The 23,191-nt window shown below is 41.0% G+C and overlaps 3 protein-coding genes across 7 annotated transcripts; 2 read left to right on the top strand and 1 right to left on the bottom strand.

The window, feature by feature from the left end:
• Positions 1-1,278: 1,278 nt before the first annotated feature.
• Positions 1,279-5,259, bottom strand: zdhhc16a (zinc finger DHHC-type palmitoyltransferase 16a). 3 transcript variants are annotated; one of them, XM_068717621.1, is made up of 11 exons: positions 5,125-5,259; positions 3,889-4,140; positions 3,541-3,735; positions 3,363-3,451; positions 3,192-3,220; positions 2,978-3,111; positions 2,685-2,768; positions 2,510-2,595; positions 2,043-2,166; positions 1,828-1,898; positions 1,279-1,730 (listed from the first exon to the last, which is right to left on the bottom strand). In XM_068717621.1, the coding sequence occupies exons 2-11, from the start codon at positions 4,114-4,116 to the stop codon at positions 1,628-1,630; spliced, it is 1,143 nt and encodes a 380-aa protein (XP_068573722.1). In that variant the 5' UTR covers positions 4,117-4,140; positions 5,125-5,259; the 3' UTR covers positions 1,279-1,627. The 3 variants fall into 3 exon arrangements, with proteins under 3 accessions (XP_068573722.1, XP_068573710.1, XP_068573714.1); XM_068717609.1 differs by lacking the exon at positions 5,125-5,259 and adding an exon at positions 4,530-4,910; XM_068717613.1 differs by lacking the exons at positions 2,685-2,768; positions 5,125-5,259 and adding an exon at positions 4,530-4,913.
• A 103-nt stretch (positions 5,260-5,362) lies between these two features.
• mettl18 (methyltransferase 18, RPL3 N3-histidine) lies at positions 5,363-8,334 on the top strand. 2 transcript variants are annotated; one of them, XM_068717596.1, is made up of 2 exons: positions 5,363-5,589; positions 7,233-8,334. In XM_068717596.1, the coding sequence occupies exon 2, from the start codon at positions 7,233-7,235 to the stop codon at positions 8,226-8,228; it is 996 nt and encodes a 331-aa protein (XP_068573697.1). In that variant the 5' UTR covers positions 5,363-5,589; the 3' UTR covers positions 8,229-8,334. The 2 variants fall into 2 exon arrangements, with proteins under 2 accessions (XP_068573697.1, XP_068573686.1); XM_068717585.1 differs by having other exon boundaries at positions 5,363-5,716.
• A 6,542-nt stretch (positions 8,335-14,876) lies between these two features.
• sufu (suppressor of fused homolog (Drosophila)) lies at positions 14,877-22,699 on the top strand. 2 transcript variants are annotated; one of them, XM_068722938.1, is made up of 12 exons: positions 14,877-15,234; positions 15,614-15,748; positions 16,000-16,136; positions 17,581-17,723; positions 17,874-17,959; positions 18,265-18,337; positions 18,525-18,678; positions 18,823-18,925; positions 19,369-19,503; positions 20,857-20,995; positions 21,106-21,174; positions 21,265-22,699. In XM_068722938.1, exons 1-12 carry the CDS (start codon positions 15,086-15,088, stop codon positions 21,352-21,354), a joined length of 1,413 nt encoding a protein of 470 aa, XP_068579039.1. In that variant the 5' UTR covers positions 14,877-15,085; the 3' UTR covers positions 21,355-22,699. The 2 variants fall into 2 exon arrangements, with proteins under 2 accessions (XP_068579039.1, XP_068579031.1); XM_068722930.1 differs by having other exon boundaries at positions 18,522-18,678.
• Positions 22,700-23,191: the final 492 nt, after the last annotated feature.

Raw genomic sequence — 23,191 nt, 5'->3', positions numbered from 1 at the left:
TCCATTGAAAATTCTACGTGTATGTATAGTGCATGCTGGTAAGGGTAAAAACAAAGAGTCCTGAAGTGTGTGTGCACTGTGCAGCAATACTTGACTATTGCTCATGAAGCATCCAAATCGTCTATGTAAGAAAAATACTCTCAGTAAAGAAAAGTCACTCTGTTGCCAATTGAATGTGATCAACTTGATGCTGACCTTTATGAAAACACTGATTTTGTTCAGGTGTTTTACCATAACAGCACGTACCGACGGTATGAACATATTTGCACCATTATGCTCAACCTAACCATAGGCCATTGTAAATCCATGCCAAGCATTCACCACAGCATGTCACAACCATATGTAACGCCAACCTACCCAAGTACCAACAGTCCAAATATATGAATAGTATGCAGTTTCAATACTATTTAAAGAGGCTGTAGCTCCCAACTTATCAGAATTGATACAATATAAAGCAAATTGATATAAAATCGTTAAGAAACCTGCAGGATTATTTGATTGTTTTTTTAAATTATTACTATCAATCATCTTATCCTTCCAATCACTGAGTACAGCTTCTGATCAAACTTGACATGTTGAACACTGACATCTGCTGGGAGATATAATACTGACAGGTTTGTGTCTATGTATGTATGTATGTGAGTGCGTGCGTGTGTGTAGTCTGTTTCCGACAGAGTGGGGATGTGATGAGCAGTGGCAGGGGGAGAGCAGGCTGGAAACAGGCTGGAATCTGTTATCATCCCTTAATCTGCAAATCTCTTTTTCCAGCGTTCACCATTTAAGTGACAAGATCGTCATTCATCTGCTTATCAAATTGCATTAAGTGCAGAATATTAAATAAAATATATGTACTGGGAATAGTTTAATGCCAGCAGGATTTTTGCTCAAATTGGAGGAAAATGTTTCATCTGCTCATTTGCTTTCATCTTTGTGCATCGCCACTGCTGTGGCTGCTTGTTTCTGATGGAATATATTCATATGAATCTGCATCTCAATTAATCCTCCCCTACTAGCAGCACGTCTCTGGGTCTGTCTGCGTAAGCAACACTAGGACATAACACTGGAGCTGGAATTGTGAAGTGATCCTGGACAAGAGAACTGAATACCATAATTGACAGTTATTCAGACGTAGGTGCCCACCTAAAACTGCCAGTGAATATTTATACTTTTTGGAAAGAGTTTGATGCACAAAAATGCAATCTGTGTATGTGTAAAAACGGTGAATGCACATCTTTAGTAATAACTGAATATTTACTGTGTCTACTTGTTGAAACAAAGCAATTTATAAAGATTTATTAACTTAACAGGTAAAAAAATACAGATAAATAACACATTATCATGGTACTGCAGTTTTACAATGGTCAGAGTCAAGTAAGACCTGTTTGTAAGACTAAGTAAGGAACAAACAATCCATGACACATTGCCGCTTCAGTGGTGAAAAATATAGACCGAACCATGAGCAATGTCACTGCAAGTTTTTGAGGTATTGGAGGCTGATATGTCCCCATTTCTTGTATGGAGCCACCATGCAGACATCCTGACAGTCAACCAGATCAAATGACCAGAGTGAGTTGGACACAGTAAAAACTGCTGATATTAGGCTACAAGTATGCCCGAGTCGAGTCCGTCATACAGGTATTAAGTCCTTTTTAACTGGGAAGGCGTCCCATTTCAAACCATCACCAGGTGGGGGGTGTCCAGAGGGAAGGAGAACACGTGTCAGCCAGTGACTAGAGACACACAAAAAAAATCAAGCAGAACAGGTTACACGAAATACAAGGCAGCACTGTTCATAGATGAAAATCATTTAACATCAAAGAGACACACCTTGTCTTCTCCACGCCCAAGAAGATCTTCCAGTTATTCAGCCTGCCATAGTTAAAAGGGTTTCTGTAAACCTGAGCAGTTAAAGAAAAAGAATAGGAGCATTTAAAAACATAGTACTGTCATTGCCTTTTTTACCCTCTAATTTCTTATAATTGAAGGTTTGTGGCTCACACAACCTAAAATATGTTTACATTTGAAATATTTAACATGCTCACCCGTCCTCGTTTTGCCATTCGCTTTGTTTCTTTGCTATTAATGTGTTTTTCGATGCTGGTCTCTCCTCTGGATATGAGGACTGCATGCCACAGGGTCAGAGATCCCAGGGCCACTGCCACAGTGCTAATGGAACAAAACACATTGCATTTGAATGAGACAACCACATTACAATTTTATAATACATACTGACAGTATGGAATCTATAGCACACAATGTTTGAAGATGTCTTGTACTCAAAGGAAGTAATGAAAGACTTAATGATGGTTTTCCCAACATTTCACACACTTGTTTGTTGACTGAGATCAAGCTGGAGCTGTTTCACCACCATCCAACATTTTACCCTGCATTTTTGCAACTTAGTATACTTATATGTTTGAGTATACTTGTGTATTTTTTCCAGTGTGAACACACTACAAACACAAAGCCTGCTTTGAATTAGTTTGTAATATGGACTTGTATACTTTACCTGGTCAGCACCCACATGTAGATGATGCTCTTATGAACCAACTTGTCCTTAAAGGTGTACGGAGGTGCATGTGTCTGGTAGTTGGTCTTGACAAAAAAAAAAAAAAACTCATATTACAGAACTAACAGATAACACATACGCTTATATTATTGTGTGTGTACTTTTGAGACTGTACCTGACCAGGGGGGAGAAGCCCTATGAGAACACCCATCCCAGTTACTGGTACCCCTGACTTTTCCACATCCAGATGCTTGAAGCGCTAATGGAACAGCCCACATACACAAACCCGAGTGTTAAAGACAGAAACAAGGCAGTGTGAGTAAGCATCCATAAAACCCAGCAGAGAAAGACACCAGAAATGGAGCAAAAGTAACAGACAATACCCAAAAAGTCTTACAAGGACAAAACTCCAAGCAGTGGCAAAGGAAACGACGGTCGAACAGTGTGGTGTGAGTCTGAGCTTCTCACCTCAATGGCATTGTACGCATCTAGGAACAGGTTTCTGCCACTGATGCTACAGTAGACACAGCCCATGGCCAGTGAGAGGCAGAAGGAGAAGAAATAACGGTGGTTTAAATGGCCCACGCAGTTATTCAGCCAGGCTGAGATGCTGACATTAAGGAAAACAACCATCTTTTCATAGTCACATAAAACAATGAAATAATGTTAGCACAAAGGATACGACAATGATGGTCCATTTTCAGAATGCACCTGCAAAGGAGAAAGAAAATATTCAGTTGGAAACTTGTACAGACAATTTTGCCAGCGATTTCCTTGCGTGTTCACATCAGATTGATAAACCACTCATCAATTAAGGAAACACCAGAACAGAAGAAAAACGACATCGACCCACCTGTTACAGATACCACAGTGGTGTGTTCTTGCTGGTTTGGGAATGATGCATTTCTTGCAGACCGCCACAAACGGACTGTCATTTTTTTCCTGATTGAAAGAGGGCATTTGCATTGCATTAATAAATGTAAATTCAAATCAAAACCAGACTAGTACGCTTTTTGGTGGCTCTGTCTTACTGTAGGGGGGTACCCAGGGGACGTCTTGGTGGCCTTGTAGTAATGGAAAACAATCATGACGAGGTTCCAGTGTCCATAACAAACGTGCCAAGCAATCCACGGAAGAGAGTATGTGTCGAAAACCATAGGCAGTAGGATCAGATACGCTATTGCCAAAATGGAGCTCGTCAGTATCACCACCAGACAAACAAACACCTGCAGGACAAACACAGAGGATGCCCACAGAGAGCTTTCTTCAGAGAAGAACTTAGAAACTCCTGGAACTAATCAAAGCCTCAAAACACACACACACACACACACACACACACACACACACACACACACACACACACACACACACACACTCACCGTGCCGAACCAGCGTGTGACATAGTCCACAGTCCAAAACACCGGTTCAAAGACTGAGTCGAAAACCACATCGGAGTCTGTGAGGGAGCTGAAGTACAGTGACTGCACCAGCAGTCTCATGTACGCCCATACTGTCCTAATCCACAAAGGCAGCGTGGTCCTTCCTCTCCTGGTACAGGACCTGAACCGCACACACCGCAGCAGCATTGAGCTGAGACACCACCGCATTCTGCATCTGTGATATGCACGAACCTTTGACGGAAAATAAAGAAACAATATAATGAAAAAGGGTACAAAAAAAATACAGCAAATCGCATGTATAATAAATCCATATAAAACAAAAAGGACATCGTAAGGAAGTGTGTACATTGTAGGGCTGCAATCATCATCACATACTCTTGATTTTGATTAATCAATGAATTGTATGGTCTATTAATTACAGAAAAATAGTGACAAATGCCCATTTCCAACAGCCCAATGTGTGCTTTTATTTGACAAACAACCCCAAAACCTTAGAGATAAGAAGCTGTAAACGGTCAATAGTTTGCATTTAAACTTGAAACATTATTAGAATTATGAATTGATTAACAGTAGTTGCCAAAGCCTGTCACCTCTAATCCAGTGTATCAAGTCAAACTTACCAAACGCTGAATTTGGAAGCCGGTCAACTTGGATGTTTTGGCAGCTGAATTGTTTTGATATCTCACCATATCCGTCTGTGCCAATTTACACTTAAACCTCATCAGGGAGGACTAAATGTAACGGTGCAGCTAGATGAACATGCCAGAGCATTCGCGTGTGAATCAAACAGAAATATAGAGGTAACAAACGAACATGTATGAAAAAGGGCTGGCTGTTAAATATGCCCAAAGCCTCTCGTTAGTTGTTTTTCTGCATTCCAGACAGGGTGCAGTCTGGTGGAGGTTTTGCAGCCACCTGAGTGGCCTGAAGTAGAGTTGACGCTTGTCAAGCAGCAGCAACATTCAGCTTCACAGCATCAGGCAATGCTAGGCTATTTAAAGACCATTGCAAGGCAAGTAGGTAAAGCTATCGCCTCATGAAAGCGTTAACATATAGTTTGTCCATAATGCACATGGCTGTGAACAGTCTTATAGAATCCTAACGCTCCAAAATCCCTTTTGTTTGTCCCGTCGTCCAGTGTTTTCCTGTCCAAACACTGTGTGCTGCGTTCTTTTGTTCAATAATATTGCAGATGTATTTGAAGGGAATACTCACTTTTCTATGAAGGCAAGAAAGCTGCCGAAACCATCCCTCCCGTCGACATTTTCAAAAGGAACCAAAAACGAGGTTAATGCGAAACGTTAGCGAAGAAGAGCAGGATCAGGGACCTTCTGTGACAGTTAAGATCTGATCCTGATCCGGAGCTAGTGCGCGTGCGCCAGAATTGCAGCGAAAGGCATCATGGTAGTCTGAGTCAGGAATAAATTACGACATTTCAGACAGATAGATCCTCCAGAATTGTACATGTATGTGACTAAATGTCCTATGTTGTATGCTTCTGAAACGGTCGTTTTACATGTTTACAAAGAGAACACACTGCGTGTCGCATACTATAATTCTCAGAATGCTGGGACTTGTAGTTCTCACACGTAGAGCTAGAGATACACGACTCGATCCACTCGCTCGCCATGTGGAGCTTCCAGTAAGCGGGGACACAAACCTTCCAACCTCAAGCTAACGGTGAGCTGGGTTGTCGGTCATCATGTCATTTTGTTTTAACTTCGACGTTCCGGCACAATCAACAAGCCCAGACGACGTGGATGGAAATGAACCGCAAAATGGAAAGAAAGATAATACCGCTAAATATGTGAGTAACGCTAGCTCACTAATACATGTGGTCTAGGTTAAGTTACCCAAAGCTGTCAGGCAGGAATTCTGACACAACTTGCTGGCATGGACGTGGTCATTATGTGTATACTTTTATGAGGGTTGGGTGAGGGAAAATGGACCATATAGCTGTGTCTCAAGACGTCTTATACTTTATAAGTTAGATGTATAGACTAAGACTACGCGTCTACACTTCCTCCCACTGTACGAATGGCGGTGTCGTGAGCCGCGGTCTCGAGGTCCCGCCCACTCACCCGCTCGAGTCAATCACGAGCCGAGCACTACCACATGCAGTGAGTCACCAAGCTGCTACCTTAGATGAAACATAAAACAATAACTCTTAAACGTCATATGCGTTGTAAGAACTACCTAAAATGACAGACAACATATTTGGTAAAGGAAATATTGACGTGTACGTTGACTCTCTGTGCCTCTGTCAATAATTGTTTTGTTTGGCCAATCATGGGCTTGTCTCGACATATCACCGGTGAAGGTATCAGATGTGCTCGGTCCGCCAGATCGGCTTAGATCCTGCCTTTATAGATGACGTAACTCATTATGATGGGCTGTATAGACTACTTTTGATTGGACATCGATTTTCGAAGAACTGCCAATTTACACAGTTGCTTTCTCGCCGACGGAAGGAAGAAAAATAATCCTTAAACTAATCATTTTCTCCATTTAAATGAATGAATGTGCTAATTATGTATATTAATGACACATTTTAGATATTTGATTCTGCAGTATTGAGTTTAGATAGAAAACGGCAGAGGCACGCCCCCTCATTAACCCACTCACACTATAGATATATGCAGAATATTTAATTGAGTCATTTCCTCTGTACCATTCCATCACAATTCACAATGAAAATGTAAATGAAAGTTAGAGCGTAGGTAGAAAACTGCTTGCCTAAAAGCCTTTACATCTGCACCGTCAATAAAAAGTCATAGCGGAAATCCTACATTCATACTGATAGATGACTGTATGAGTTGTTACTCTGACACCAAAGATCAGAGGAATGTTAAAAGGACAACTCCCCAGGCATTGTATCTACACTGTAGTGCTATGGTGGTTGTGACACAATGGAACAGTTTGACCAACCAATTCACACATGATCTTTGCAAACAGTGTTGCAGTCACACAGTGAATGACATGGTCTATTTGTAAGGGTCCCATGTAAGTTCATCAAGTGTTTATTAGTAGAGCACATAGTTTATAGACTCAATAGGTAGATATACTGTAGCATCATTATAAACCAATTAACATCCAATCAACAATGTGCTGTCATAGATTTGTTTAAATCCAAGTTTTAACATGTGCGTGTTGTTTTCACATCCAGACTTAGCATCATATTCATGACCTCCACAATTCCTATAATATTCGTATGAAGACCCAAAAGCCCCATAATCATGTATTTTCACAGAGCCATTAGGCGCATATGTAGCTATGGGAATACAGTTGGTCTTTAACCACGCACACTGCTTTATGTTTTCCAGATGGAGGATGACGCCAAACCAGCAGAGCCAGTAAAAGAGGCCAAAGAGCACCTTCCACTCTCTGACCCACAGCTCCTCCTCAGGGATGCTGTCGCTGAAACGGTTACCATAGGAACTCTCCCCCTTCTTCACTTCCTGAATGAGACCGTGTTTGAAAAGACGGCCTCGGAGCGAGAGGACGAGGAGAAGATTCTCTGTCGCACCGTGGAGCAGAGGTCCGACCTCATCTCCGGCGTTTACGAGGGCGGGCTGAAGGTGTGGGAGTGCACTTACGACCTTCTGGAGCTGCTGGAGAAAGACGGAGAGACCTTCGGGGGGAAGGCTGTTTTGGATTTGGGCTGCGGTGCCGGGCTGTTGGGGATATTGGCTCTGCATAGAGGAGCCAGGAAGATCCACTTCCAAGATTATAACAGCACAGTTATTGAGCAGCTCACAGTTCCAAATGTAATACTAAACTGCCAAGAGGAGGATGAAGTAGACAGTGAAGATGACAAAGAAGGGAGGGGCACGGGGAAAGTACAGGAGGAAGACGGCTGTAAAAAGAAGGGGAAACGAGAGGTAAAAGACGGCAGCCCACCGCCGAAGAAAAGAGCCGCAGACCCATCCCAGCACCATTCACTAGCCAAGTGTCGGTTCTTCTCCGGCGACTGGAGCACGTTTCTTGCTTTAGTTAAAAAGGAGGACCCACGACCCAAATATGACATTATATTCACTTCAGAGACTATCTACAACACGGCATACTACCCAGTGCTACACGAGACCCTCCACAGACTGCTTGCACCAGATGGGCTGGTCTATCTCGCCACCAAATCCCACTACTTCGGTGTAGGTGGTGGACTGCACCTGTTTGAGACGTTTGTGGAGCAGAGGGGTGTGTTCTCTTTGGATCACCTGTGGGACGGTGAAGAAGGACTCCAGAGACACGTAGTCGTCCTTCGTTTTAGAATGGCAAAGAGCACTGGAAGAAGTAAAGCAGCTGGGTTTGATACGCAGTAATAACTGACGCTCTGCACAGTTAAACACAATAGAAATATCTGGAATTTTTTTTTCTATGTGCTTGCAAGTTGTATGTAAGAGCAACTTTAATAAAACAAGGAAGAGCTGTAATAAAATATCTCCTTTTTGGTCTTTTGTTACCTATACCGTCTCTCTCTTCCTATATAGAAATTTGAATATGTCTGCCGGTAGCTGGAGTGCCGTTGAGAGGGGCTGTTACTGGTCTTTAGATGCATGGGGAGAAAAGAAAGGAAATGGGCTCAGTGACCTTTGCAAGTGATTTCCCCAGTGTTCAAACAGCAGCATGAAAGCCAGGCTTGTTTCTGAAGTCCGGCACAAAATGTCAATTGCAACTTATCCTACCAGCCCAAGGATGTAGTTTGAAAGTGGATTCTAAAGTCACTGCACATCATTGGTGGGACTCTATGGGGTCTCTGTACCTCTTATTTAAGTAGTGGCTCCTCTTGATTCTGTGGGGGTTTTTTAAGCATCAGTTAATGTCACTACGTAATCTGGGTGTGCTCCGTTGCAAAACAAAAGGTCACGACACATTGGCACGAGTACTGACAGCCGGGAAATATGTGCAAAAACACATCCAAGTACAGGAAGGGAACTATGCTGTCATTTTCTGCGGAATCCCCTTTTTCCAGATCAAGGAAATCAATTTAATTATTCTGACAGGGCTTTTTTTTCTGAGGAAGTGTGCATGAAAGTCAGACTAGTTTCTCGTGTTGGAGACGAGGACTTCAGAGGGTTGTCACAGGGTCAGTGACCAACGAAACTGTTGTATTACTGTCAGCTGGCCTGTTCAACAACTGTGGTTTTACCCTGCTGACCCAGTCCTGTCATGTTCGGCTGATTGAACACCATCAGTATCGCATCTCTGTCGTGTTTGACCAAGACCAGAGAGTAAACAAAGTTATTTTAGGAAGGCTGTGCTTTTGTATACACCCTTAGACCTCACCTGAATAAATGACTCCAGCTACACAAATATTCACAAGAATCATTCTTATCACAATCATGCCCATGACGCAAGTAGCACACGCTGCCCTCCTGACAAATAATATTTATTTCAAGATAAAAAACACTTTTCTAGGAAACATAGTGTCATCTCAAACATGACTGTGCATTTCAACACCCACCGTGTGTGGATAGAATTTCCACGTACATATGTAAATATATTGTATTGTTAAAAGACTATTTCTCTATTACCCACACAAAACACCAAACACGGTTTCTGTTTGCATGTGCAGGGCCAGCAAACTTCCAGTGTGTCTGCCTCGTCATCGTCTCTCATCTCGACAGCTGCTCATGGCCTGTGGGGGAATTCCTGGTTCCTCGAGTAGACGCAGCCTTTCCCCTGCTTACTTTATGGGAACAGGGGGCAGGGCCAGTCAGATGGTTTTCCTCAGAAACTATTTTGTGTTGATTCACTGTGAGGGGGCGTGCTGTTCACCACTCCCACTGTTTCCTTCTTACTGGGAAGTGACTGTCAGGCTTACCGAACGGAGGGAGCGTATGAAAAACAGATCGCGAGGAGGGAGGGCGACTGATGGGTGATGTGAAAGGTGGTGGTATTTAAGGTGCTCCGCTCTGACTGTCAAGCAGTATGTCGTATCCTTCCTCGGTGCTTGGAGGACGTGGGAGAGTGAGCAGAACACACAGGTGAAATGGTGAGGGAGGGCTTACTGCATGTGTTGATTTAGTTCTGAGAGACTCGCTGCTGTTATAACATCGTGGTGTTGAGATGGGACTGCTGAAGAGTGTTTAATTCTTGAGCCTGCAAGAGCACCGTCCTGGGAGATGTATTTCTGATGTATTCAAGATCTGGAGAGAAAAGTTTCAGTGAATGACTGGGGTAAGTATTTAGGAAGAAAACTTTATTACTAATCAAATTATTGTCAATTTAAAAGAATCATTTTGTCTAAAATTGTCAGAAATGCCTATTCAAAACCACCAGCTACAAACTTTCAACATGTTTGAGTTACGAAGTTTTCAAATTAGATTTTTAAAAAAACAACTTCCCCATTTTCTTCCTCCTGGCAGATGAAAGGTGTCAATGTTCTCATACTATGTTAATGTTTGAGAGCTGTTTAAACTAGTGCAGGCTTTAAGAGTGAATTCATGTCCTCATAGGGGAATTCTTTTCTAGTAATAGGCTGTAGAACGGGTTGTTTCCCAGTCCAACTGCCGGAAAGATAGGAGTTTCCTGAATGTGTTCAGGTGTGGCCTTCCTCAAAAAGTTCATTGTACTGTATTGCATGTCTCCTAAAAGAATGTACACCCACTGAACAAACTCCAGTGACTGAGATAACATTGAGGAATTATCTTGTGATACTGTCACTGTAAATGTTGACTCCTGGCCTTCAATGAGATGTTTTTTTTTAGATGAAGGAAGACATCCTTTAAAACAACGCAATTCAGTTAATATCAAACTTACTTTGCAGGGTTCAAAGATACATCGACCAACAGTTTGTCAGTAGTCACATTGTCCCAGAGTTCTTTTCCTGGGAGTGTGTGCCATAAATGATGAGTCATTTCATGCCTTGATCAGAGCACTATCACCATTTGATTCAGTGCTTGCATCAGCCGAGTGGACAGACTTTCACTTCAGTGGTTGAGGAGCATTTACAGGAATACCTAGGTTAAGACGGTTGGATTTCCTCAGACGACCCTGAAACTTCTCATACGCTCTGTCTAACCACAGCATTGGATCCATTCAATCATAGCGGCCATTTGGAGGTTTGTTTTCCACTTTGGTTTCATTGCACTCACGTAAAATGCCTCTCAATCTGTTGCCTATTTATGAAAAAGTATATTTAAATTACATGTTGGAATACACTGTATAATGCAAATGCCAACTATGATTAAAACCGTTTAAGATGAACTTCAATTGCAACTGTAATGGCCTCTTGCTCAATCTTACAATGAATGAAGTAGGGCTGATGCTATCAACTCATCGTCACCCTGCAATTCTTGTGAAATATAGGGAAGGTCATGGGTGACTCAACCTCAACGTGCAGCTCAACATCTTGTAACTTCTGTATCTTAAACACACTTTTGTTCATTCCAGAAGGTTTGTAAGCTGTTTTATTGATTATAAATTGCTTTATTTAGTTTTTTTATATCATTAAGACATGGGCAGTGAGTTGAAAGGAACATTATTAATGAAGCATGGTGTCCAATGATCACTCGAGGCTCTTGAGGACCAAATTTTGATAAGTGTTCTACTATGAGAACTGAATTCCATAGATGGTGGCATCTTCAGGTGTCATCTATGGGCTCAGTTCTTTTGGTATGGTACTAGTTTGTCAACCTTAATGCATAGCACAAGAAAGTGGAAAATCACAACTGAATCACAAAGTACTAATACGTGGTTTACATTAATTCCAGCATGTCATCAGCTTACCTACATATTACTTATATTTGTGTGTTTACATTGTTACCTTTCTTTAAAAAATTAGTAAGGAGCTTTTTTTCAAGTTCATTTTACTGTGAATAAAATACAACTTTGTAAATTACTGATCAGAGTTTATAATGCATATTGTATATTCTTAATAAACTTAATCAAAGATAATGATTTCTGTCCGTAATTTATTGACTCTCCTTTTGTTCAAATTTGAAATACTGCAAAGTTTAAGAAATACAAAACAAATAGTGAGAGAACAAAGATGTTTAGAAATATAAGGACTACTGGCCACAAACAACCCACATGTGGACCTATTTTTTTTTCAGATCTTATCTCAGTTTTAGTTACATAAAAATCTGCAGTTAGCCAGATTAGCTCTAAACAATATGATTACAGCCAACATCCTTTTCAATTACAATATCACAGGAATCCCACAAAACTGTCACCTGCAGTTATTTAAGTATACAATTGAAAACAGCATGTTGTTATGTGGACTTTTAAGAGAGGAAGACTCAGTCATATATAGTTGTAGTACACCAGTAGTCCTTCTGGTTTAATAAAGCAGTTATTTTAGGATATGCCATGCACTGTACATTTGACCCTCCTGATTTTCTCTGTAATTGTACACATACTGTATATCTTCCACATGGATTGAACAACATAACAGGTGAAGGTCCAGTAGTGGTTGAATTCTTTACCACCCTGGTTTCCTAAAGTTGGTATGTGTATGTTTTTACATTTTCATTTCACATTAAATGTGAAATGAAAATAAACAATATCAAGGCTTATTCAAACAATAGTTAGTTGAGCTTTTCTTGAGGGCCATTTGGCCCGTACAAAACTGTGAAGCCCCAAGCCTATAATCACATCTTCCCACTGTTTGATTGACAGTGTATCAGCCAATCATAATTATTAACAAACCCACCTAAAATCCAGAGCCATTTAAAGAGAAAGTCGAGTCAAGAGAAGTTCAAAATGCTTGATTTTCATGTGATTCACGTAGACTTCAGATAGTTCAAGGATGTACTTGGCCGGCAATTTGCATGTGTAGATATTAGTTGAAATCGGTAGAAACAGAGAGCAATTATTGCTAATTAGTTGTCAATAAATTAATCCAATTTTGACTGTGGAGAGTTGGCCGTTTTTTAAGTTAACTGGTCATCATTGGAATGAGGAAGAGACTCAGTACAAGCACAGTCTATGCAGCTTAGCAGGGACGAACTGAGGCAAGTCAGCTCCAATATCCAGCAGGACCCTCGCTGTGCACACTGCAGTTTGGTTTTAGCCAAAAAGGAAAACAAATCCTGCATCCTACCGACGTTGCCTTAATGTAGCCAGGCCGCATCCTATAGGCCTTATTTAGCAACTAACTTTAGCTAGTAAATTAAAATCACAATGGCCCTCTAACTTCATGTTAAAGTGAAACAACTACAAACTACAACCTTGCTTAACCCAATATTCAATAAATTATACAATTGGCAGTCAAAAAACAGAATGAGAGAGAAGTATCAGCCAAGAGTGGCACACCACAAGCACGCCATTTAAAATATACAATTACTAAGCTATTAAAATATTAAAATAGTTTAAATATATCAGCTTATAAAATACTATTTTAATGGTACAATAGTAAAAATGACTAATTAGTCATTGACCGTTAGTGGGGGAAATATTATTCACCTGTCTGCCTTGCACACAAACACTGTGAACTGAAGAAGAAAGTGTAAAATTATGAAAAGTGCAAAAAACACCAAACACACAATTACTGGACAGAGTGAGGTTCAGGTTTGGGCCGATTCACCGCTGAACCCTCGCTCCTCGAAAGGCCACACACAACACTTCTTCTGTGATCCTCATTAAACAAAATATGATCAGTTCACAAGATCCTCAGAATCATAAACTACCATCAAACTAAGCCGTAAACTCCTGGGAGAAACCAAAGTATACACTGAGAATGTCGATTAATGAAAGCAAATGATCCAAAACAAACAAAACAACAGTGTCACTTCAGCACTCCTGACCTGCAGCATTACTGATGCGAGGTAATTGTATTCAAACACTACATTTGCACTTTTTCACAAACAAAGGCCACACCATTGGGATGATTACTAATGAGTTTATTATTAGTTTTTAAGTATCAGGGAAAGGCTTGCAAAACCGAGGTAGTTTAGGGTCCTGGTGTTGTCTCCATTGAACACTCCTCTTGTGCTGAAAGAGAGAGAGACGGGGGAGAAAAGGACAAAGGAGAGAGGGTTAGTCACACCCTTGGACAGGAAATTGCCTTGAGAAATAAGGTGTGGTCTTTGTTCCCCAACTTAAGTTATGGAACTTCAATAACTGTGATCATCAATAGTGTTTACATCACTAGTTTAGTTTTTTACATCACTGCCGTATGACTCCTTATGAGGATATTACATATTTAGTATGATTACTTGTATAATTAATATAAATATTTAATATAATACCTTATATACTATGGCAGTATAATACACATTTAGCATGAACCTTATTGCTGTCTTATTTGAAACATACCTTGTTATGTTTTCAATTTCACAAAAGTTAACTCAGCACTCATGACCAGCAGCATCACTGCTCCTCCATCACACATGAAGTAGGTTACTAATATACTCTATCAAGATTCCAGACACAATACAGTAATATAATACATGTTTAATATGATTATTTATAAAATACAGTCGTATAATACTTTTCGTATTCAGTATTATTCTCCAGTAAATCTAGTATGATTATTTTTTTTTTAATTGCTGGCCTATTTTAAAGTTTTTCAATTCAATTCAATTTATTTTTGTACAGCCCAAAATCACACATTTGCCTCAGATGGCTTCACCTTGTGTTTTTAATATCACAAGGTCTTCCAAATTCCCTCTCCCATTCCTCTGGTACCATGCTCTTAATCTACAGATTTAGTGGTGGAATTTTCACTAACATGCTTTAATGCACATGTTCATTTTGAATCCGTTGTGCTGATAATATACAATATCTTTCTTTAAACGTTTCATATTTTAAACGTCCATCATATTCCGCTATAAGTTACTTAACTTTACTTTACTTAACTTCGGTGAACTATTGAGAAGCTCCATGAGCAGCCATTGCTATAAAAAAAAGGTCCAATGCCGTGACTCTCATTAAACGGCTCTGCTATAATCCCATTCCTCATTGGCCATTACCAGCCATCAGTCAGTTACGTCACCACACCCATCAAACCAATGGCGAAGTAGTTTCTATACAGGATGAGCAACAGGCTGAGACCCTGCTGGTGTAGCACAACGGTCGGGATTAAACCTGTTTTTAATCGGTCAACATTAGTAGAATAAAGCCTTTATGATTTAGGGTTGTGTGGCGGTCGTGGAGCTGGGGGTAGACAGCAGAAGATAGCTACACATACACTGTTTTTTTTAAATACAAATCCAGATTTGTTCAAGGCCGTGGCATGGATGAGGTACGGCCTACCAGTGGTGCTCAAACCCACGGGCTGGTGCCGCTGTTTCCACCCGGACTGCAGGCTATCTACGGGGAATGCCGGCGACTTTACCCCGAACAGGCCAACCCGCTTCAAGTCACAGCCATTGTGAAATATTGGTAGGTCACGTTACTCTGTGTTGTTGTTGCTGGTCTAACAAGCATGTAACGTCAGGCCCCAAGTTTGTTGAACAAGTTAAAGTAGTGGTGGCTAGACGTTTAGCCAGTAGTTAGCTAGTTAGCTAAGCTAACGTTTCAGCAAACTACGTAACTTTACTGGAGCCATGCTGTGCGTAACGTTAACTGCGAACTTATTATTATTTAGTACCCAACTATACTAGTTTAATTAGAACATCTTACTTTAAATGTTAACCACTACTTTCCTACAAGTTAAGCTAACTCTCTTTACGTGGGTGTGCGTAAAAGTAAACAATGACAACAATAACAATGTTTGACATGGCTGATGGTTTTCGTTTTATGTTTTTTTTTTTTTTTTCAGGTTAGGGGGACCTGACCCGTTAGACTACATCAGTATGTACAGGAGTACGGGCTGTCCAGCTCAGGACGTCCAGGAGCACTGGCACTATGTCAGCTTCGGACTGAGTGACCTGTATGGGGACAATAGGGTCCATGAGTAAGTATGCTGCGCTAATGTAAACACGTGACTTCCTGTTGCACATGGGAATTGGGGTAATTTTCAACACGTTTGATGGGATAGATGAAAAGCTGTCTGTACGTCACATCAAGCCTGTCCAAGTATGAGCCCTTAAAGAGTAGACCACAGACGCATTGTGATTTTAACAACACTCACGCATATAAGAAATCATAATAGCTCCTGATGTTTTGTTCACCCAATTTCTTAATGGGTGTGTGTGCATGTGTTAGATTCACAGGGGCAGACGGGCCCAGTGGGTTTGGTTTTGAGCTCACATTTCGACTCAAAAGAGAGACGGGAGAGACGGCACCGCCAACCTGGCCGGCTGAACTCATGCAAGGCTTGGCTCGCTATGTGTTCCAGTCAGGTAAGAGCACAGTAAACCAAAACACGAGGATGTTTGCAAGAGGAAACTAAACATTTAAAACACCTCTACGTCGAGGCTGGCTATTTATTCTAATACTCTATTGTAGAACAAATTGTAAATTATTTGAACAACTTAATTTTGGATCGTTTAGCAGCAATAATGATGAAGGTTTGGGAGAATCCACTAATAAGAGAACTATTAAGGTTTCATTTATTATATTAAAATCACCAAAAATATAGTATTAATATAATTGCTGGCTTGTAAAATAAAGTGCTTTTCTTAGTTTCTTTAAAAGTTTTAGCTATTTGTCAGATTAAACAAGCAGCTTTGACACATTCATTTGGGCTCTGGTCATTTTCTGTTGTTTAAGACATTTTAGGAACTGATTAATTGACTAATCAATAAAGTGAACCACGGAAAAACATTGTTAGTTCCAGCCCTACATTCCTCATCCTTCACCTGGAAAATGTGTGACAAAGAGCAATGGTTTGGGTTCTTCATTTAGTCACACTTTGCTAATAGTCTAGTAAATGATTTATCTGAGCGTGTGTATTTTTGATGGACCAACTCTTTGGGCTGCAGTTGGCATGCCTCCTTGTCAGGTCTTTGTGAATGCTAAGAATGTGTTCTGTGTAATGGTTGTTGGACTTCCTGTGATACATTCAAATATGCAGGAAAAGAGGGGTCGGCTGCAGGCAGCAGTCTTAGGTTTAGGACACATTATTTGTGTTTTTGGAGCTCTGGGTATTGACAGGAAGTCTAATTTCGCTTTCTTTCCCGTCACCATTTGAAACGGATTGTTTTCACAAATAGCAAACAAGACATTGTTTTAGTGTGTGAATGTATATGCTATTTGTAATGGGTGTAACACTATGTTGCTAAGTTCTTCAGTTGTGTATTATAATGTGCACATGGGAGTGGTTGAGAGGGGAGGGGGCATTTTAAAGCTGTGAAAGAGAAGAAGGCTCTCCTCTCCACCCAGCCCTTCTCTGCTCTCCAGCTGGGGTCAATTTGCGCGTGGGTGGGCTGGGCTCCGGAGCTAAATGAATGCTGGCCATCTTCCCCCTCGCTTTTCTCCTGCAGCAAATCTGGACTGGGTGCATTTTACCTCCCAAGCCGACAGTTTCCTCAGATGGGAATGTACATATTTATGCTTTTTCTTGCCACATTTGCTTCTCTCTTTCTCTCACTTACTCCCTCTCATTCTCTTGCTGATCTGTGTCCCATCTTTCCCCATTACTGCAACTTTCCTTCATCAATTCTGCACCATCGGATCAGGAGAAGTAGGAAAGTAGGACTGCTTTCCTGTGGTTACCGACAGTACAGGCTCAAATGCACTCTGCAGACTAAGAGTCACGACTAAGTGTGCATTCTAGACGACTTAAAACAGCACATTTTGCCCAAATTTAGAAACAAATGTCTCCTTATTTTGTCTCTTCTACAGAAAACACATTTTGTAGTGGCGACCATATATCGTGGCACAGTCCACTAGACAACAGTGAATCTCGTATCCAGCACATGTTGCTTACAGAGGACCCACAGATGCAACCGGTTCAAACCCCGTTTGGCTCAGTGAGCTTTCTCCAGGTGAGTTCAAATATGCCGATAACAGGAATATGGACATGCGTCAGTGATGATGCTACAGGACACACATTATTTTGCAGCTGACTAAACTTAACTCAGAAAGTAACGACATTGTAGACCACACGCGTTCATGCTCTGCACGGCCTCCTATAGATTGTGGGTGTGTGTACAGAGGAGCTCCAGGCAGCCCAACAGTGGAACGGCCAGGGCATCCTGGAGCTGATGCGTGGAGTCGGAGTGTGAGTACGACTGTCCATAAGTACATGATTCAGCTGGAGAATTAGGAAGCCATGTTTTAGATTTTAAAACGACACTGTACATTTTCATTATTCTTTTTCAAAGCTCAGGATCGCTCTGTCATTATAGATCTAGATCTGCTTTTGTTTTTCAGTATAAGCAAATCAAATATAGATAAATTAAGTCACATGTATGAGGTCCAGTTTGAGAAATCTATTGTGAGTGCTTAGTTATTTATTCATTTATTAACTCTTAGTTAAGTTTGATTAATGATCGTGGTTAATGTTGATGATTGTATTGTGTACAGAGCTGGTGGCTCCTGGCTGATCACAGACATGAGGAGAGGGGAGACCATCTTTGACATTGATCCACACCTACAAGTAAGGCTTTAATAAGTCCTGCATCACAGCAAAAGCCCCCTTTTTGAAATCCTGTGTTTACCAGAGATGTGCTCTGTGGCACTATTTAGTGCCGCCTGTTGGCCCCGAAATCTTGTTAGCGTCATGTGAGTTTTATGTGAGCTAGTGTTGATGATTGCGTATATATATGTCTTGCTCATCTAAGCAGGAGAGAGTGGACCAGGGTATTGAGACAGAGGGCTCTAACCTGAGCGGGGTCAGCGCCAAATGTGTGTGGGACGATCTGAGTCGACCGCCAGAGGACGAGGAGGACAGCCGCTCCATCTGCATCGGCTCACAGCCACGGAGGCTCTCGGACAAAGGTACGTCTCAAAGGAGTGAGAAGAGCACATCGTCTAATTAATCCAAGAAGGCTTAACCAATCGGCACATAGGAGTTTTGGTTCCATGCTGTCAGCAGTGCACGGTGGAATAGTTCCAGGCTGATCTTTGTCTGTGTGTTGACAGACACAGAGCAGATTAGAGAGACCCTGAGAAAAGGACTGGAGTTTAACAGCAAGGCAGCAATACCACCCATCAGCAGCCAGAGACAGAGCCACGAGAGACCTCAGTAAGTGTTACACACACACACACACACACACACACACACACACACACACACACACACACAGAGAGAGAGAACACGGGCGGCATAACTCCCTGTGTGCAATGACTCACAGCTCAACGGACATCTGAACTGTTATCCCCATTGTTTCTTAGCTATAGGCCGAACATGGTGGTATGGCACAAATATGTTGCTATTTTTCTGTGGAAGTCGTTGCTGAGTCTTCCGCTGACTCAGGTAACCACTTGTTGAAAGGAGTTGTGTAATCTGTGTCTGTACGTTTCCATTAACAGACAAAAGCCAAGGAGCTGCCATTTCCTTCACAGCAGCTGTTTTTCACAGATGGCCATTCTTTCGCCGCCGATTGTACCGAATCAAGACTTCCTCACTTATATTTCCCCTTTGTTGCCTTCCACTCTTTATTTTCTCTTCTTTGTCTGTTTTCTTAGGAGTCGGAAGGACAGTTTAGAGAGTGAGAGTTCAGCAGCCATTGTTCCTCACGAGTTGGTCCGAACTCGACAGTTGGAGAGCGTCCATCTGAAATTCAACCAAGAGTCGGGCACGCTGTTGCCTCTCTGCCTGCGGTACTGCGCCGCTCTCTCTTTCACTCCCACACACAGTATTTATCCTTTTGGAATGCCCCCTTAGACAGACAGATAAACAAATAGTTCAGTTCACATCTTGTTGGATGGGTGTGGCAGAATGTCTTAATAGAACCAGAGCCAAATCACAAATGACATCATCTTAATTTTCCTCCTCCTACTTTCAATTTGATGCCGAGAAAATAAAAAGCTTTCCAGAGAAGTGAACATAAATCTAACCTGTGAAGTGGATAAAATGATCATCATGCATTCATTGTCGGCCACTTGTAACTTAAAGAAAGGGTCTGGACTCTGGTCCCCTGTATTTGTCTGGCATGTTAATAGGTTTGCTGTTTTTACTTCTTTTTTACTGACTCTGGACAAACTAGAGAAGTCATGACTGTACGTTGACGCCATCATTGAGCCGCTGGAGTCAACATAGTTCATGAACTGTGTCTGGCTCTCTTTCTGCTCACCCACCCAACGAGAAGTGTGTCAAATGACAGGAAGTAGCTTTAGACAACGGTCATGATTTACTGAATCAGAACTGTGATTTTCAGTGATCATAATTCTAGAATAAAGTGTCCTTTTCAGTGTTAGCTAACACGATCGATGGATCCTCACCGTGTCAGCCAACTTACATTTTAATTTCCCAGACATACTGTAAGAAAAATCTTTTTTAAAAAGGGTAAAAACATGCACTATAAATACACACAAACTTGTAAAAAGTGATTACATTATGTGCTATGGCGACAAAATGAGTAAATGAAGACACAGCAGCTTGCAGGAGCTGTTGTGTTTGGGCTTACTCAGCCATGGCTGATAACTGTCTGGGCTCGGTTTTTCACCTTTTTTATTTGCAAAGTGACATTTTTTTGGAATGTGTGTTTTGTAGACAAAATGCCATCTAAGAAATTACTGTCGGGTTATTTATAACTGAGACGAACCTGCTTTATGTGATCTCTATCTGAGGAAAGGAGGAGACCTTTGTGTGAGAACACAGTGTAAAAGGCCCAATTATGTGATACTGACACTGGGCGTGATGACATCAAATGTTGCCGACAAACTATGTGACTTTTAGTATCGCAAAGTTTGTGAAAATATGTGAGCATTTTGAACTATGCTACCCTCCCAACCGCACCCAAATTAGGATGTCTCTGACATATTTTACAAATACTGTATTGAACATTTTTACTAATTACCAATTGTCTTGGTAATTTAGGGTAAATTACTTTTTCATTTAATCACAAAGCCGCTATGTTATTTACGACTAGTGAACTTTACTTATAACATTTAAATTCTGAAGTCCATTAAGTCAAATGAAGAGGAAACATTTATGTATTAAATCTTATACAGAGGCCGGTTGCTCCATGGGAGACACTTCACATACAAAAGCATCAATGGCGACACAGCTATTACATTTGTGTCTACTGGAGTTGAAGGAGCTTTTGCTACTGAAGAGCATCCATATGCAGCCCATGGCCCCTGGCTTCAGGTACACACACACACACACACACACACACAGACTCACAGATAAACTCAAAGTTTCCATGTGGTGATTTCCTATTTAGGGCATATATTTGACCGTCTGCTCTCCTTGTATAGATATTGTTGACTGAGGAGTTTGTGGAGCAGATGCTTGGGGACTTACAGGAGCTCAACACTCGCGAGGAGGTAACTTAAACCCTGTTTTAACTTTGATTTTCACTCTGGTTTTGTTCAACTCTCTGTTTTACCTCGTATATATCTTCTCTCTTTATACAGACAAAGTTACCAAAGGAGTACAGTTGGCCAGAAAAGAAGCTGAAGATCTCTGTCCTTCCAGACTCTGTGTTTGATAATCCACTGCAATGAGACAGAGACACTTCTAGAACCCTCCAGCAGACACACACTTCCAGAGTGGACCATCATGAACAGGAGACCTCGCAGAGCAGGCAGCGACCCTGAGCTGTCTGGGCGCACAGATATGTTGATCCCTCAGTGGACGGACGGAGACCGTTTCACTCCTGAACGTGATCTGAGGGATGATCTAAACTCTTTTGACCGTTACCGCATTCTTAGACTAGCCCTACTGTTTACAACATTTCTCTCGGGCTTGAATGCTTTTGGGAATGTCCAGCCAGCCTGTCTAGATGGTCGACCGATCATTATAGGTGACACACTAGCTGTAGGGTAAATCAGGATGTTGTCATTCCTCCAATATGGCCTGCCAAGGTCTGAGGTCCAAAATATGCGTCATGAATACATTTGATACTGTATCCTTTGATCTCCAGACACGGCGTCTAAGGGCGATAACCGTGTTGCTGTTCTCAAAAGCAATTCTATTTATTCCACTGGCCTTTTTAGAACATTTTTTGTCAGTCTTTCTTTTGATTGAGCTTGTGTGTGTATAGTATTTACAAATGCTGGACATTTTTCTCTTGTTTGTTTGTTTGTTTGTGGTCATACCAAAGTTTGAACTGTTGGCAGTCCGTTGCCAAAACAGTCTTGTGTCAAATATGTCCCGATTCTTTATTAATGAAATGTCAGGCTGAACTATGATTGACTGATATTCACAGTTTGTCTGGAATAATCAAACAAGCATCTGACTTGTTTTCTTATCTGGCAAATGCTGCAGGTATAACCACCTCTTCTCCCCTGTGCCAAGAACATGACTCATGTATTGAGGGTTTTTTTTTTGTGTGTTTTTATTATGAAATTAATTACAAGTCCGTTGTAAATGTTCAGAGACTAGGAATCTGATCAGGGTCCTCTCAAGTGCTGTCTCCAGTGGCCACATAAATATGAGTTTTGTTTTATCAGTAAGACCTGCTTGAAAATGAGTAAAATTCCTCAGTGCCTTGTGTTGGAAAGGACCACATCTTCTCTGTTGGCTCTTGATGCTGCCTAAAGCCCCTCGGTTGTTAAAGAGAAGTCACATTAAATCAAGGCTGCTGCGTTCAGTCCTTTTCTGTCATTGCATTCCATTTGGACACAAAAACAGATAAGACTACTTTTACTACAGATATGTACTCTTATACAACATCTTATTTTCGTTTGTCTTTATCTATTCAGAGTGACACATGTAAGGTTTAGACATCGTTGACATGGTATTTTGTTATTACTATCTTATGACTGAACTGCCTGATTGTAATCCCAAGTGCATTAAAGCGTGTAGGTATTTACACAAATAAAGCTGGAACACTAATGCAGAATTACAGAGGAGCTTATTTTATTTCAAGATGTGTGTGAATGCTTTTATCCATGTGTTTAACACAAACACACACCCATGGTAACATGCAATGTCACCATTGGTGTGCATAACGTTTAGTATGTTGAGACACACTGGATTATGTTTGTTTCTATTAAGGCTTATAATATAATGGTGATTATTTAATGAATAATAAAATATAATTGATATATTTAATCAAATACATTAGAATAATAAGGCATGTTTTATAAAGGTTTTAGAATAGTATCTTAATGCATTATTTTTTAATCAACAGTTTACTCATTTTCGTTTTATAGGTAGAAGCCAATAGAAGTCCGTAATAAAAGCACGTTTTGGTTGCGAAAAATCCCTTTGACTTGTGTTGACTTATTCATTATGGAGATTAAACAGTTATAAACATTAATGGCTTATAACTGAACTATTAACACAACTGTAATTCCCATTGATAAAGCTTTTTGTTACAACCAAATACACTTTTGC

This window comes from Cebidichthys violaceus, unplaced genomic scaffold (genome assembly GCF_023349555.1).
Source record: "Cebidichthys violaceus isolate CVI_PGR_0920_01 unplaced genomic scaffold, fCebVio1.0.p SCAF_10, whole genome shotgun sequence".
NCBI lineage: Eukaryota > Metazoa > Chordata > Actinopteri > Perciformes > Stichaeidae > Cebidichthys > Cebidichthys violaceus.
This window is presented reverse-complemented; position numbering and strand designations above follow the sequence as displayed.

Coding starts and splice junctions, on each gene's coding strand:
- zdhhc16a (XM_068717609.1), bottom strand. CDS start 4,631: ATGAGGTTTAAGTGTAAATTGGCACAGACGGATATGGTGAGATATCAA. Junction 3,452..3,540: donor CCCCTGGGTACCCCCCTACA/GTAAGACAGAGC, acceptor TCTTTCAATCAG/GAAAAAAATGACAGTCCGTT. Junction 1,731..1,827: donor TTGGGCGTGGAGAAGACAAG/GTGTGTCTCTTT, acceptor GTGTGTCTCTAG/TCACTGGCTGACACGTGTTC.
- sufu (XM_068722930.1), top strand. CDS start 15,086: ATGGATGAGGTACGGCCTACCAGTGGTGCTCAAACCCACGGGCTGGTG. Junction 15,749..15,999: donor GGGGACAATAGGGTCCATGA/GTAAGTATGCTG, acceptor TGCATGTGTTAG/ATTCACAGGGGCAGACGGGC. Junction 18,338..18,521: donor ACATTGATCCACACCTACAA/GTAAGGCTTTAA, acceptor TGCTCATCTAAG/CAGGAGAGAGTGGACCAGGG.
- mettl18 (XM_068717585.1), top strand. CDS start 5,612: ATGTCATTTTGTTTTAACTTCGACGTTCCGGCACAATCAACAAGCCCA. Junction 5,717..7,232: donor AAGATAATACCGCTAAATAT/GTGAGTAACGCT, acceptor TATGTTTTCCAG/ATGGAGGATGACGCCAAACC.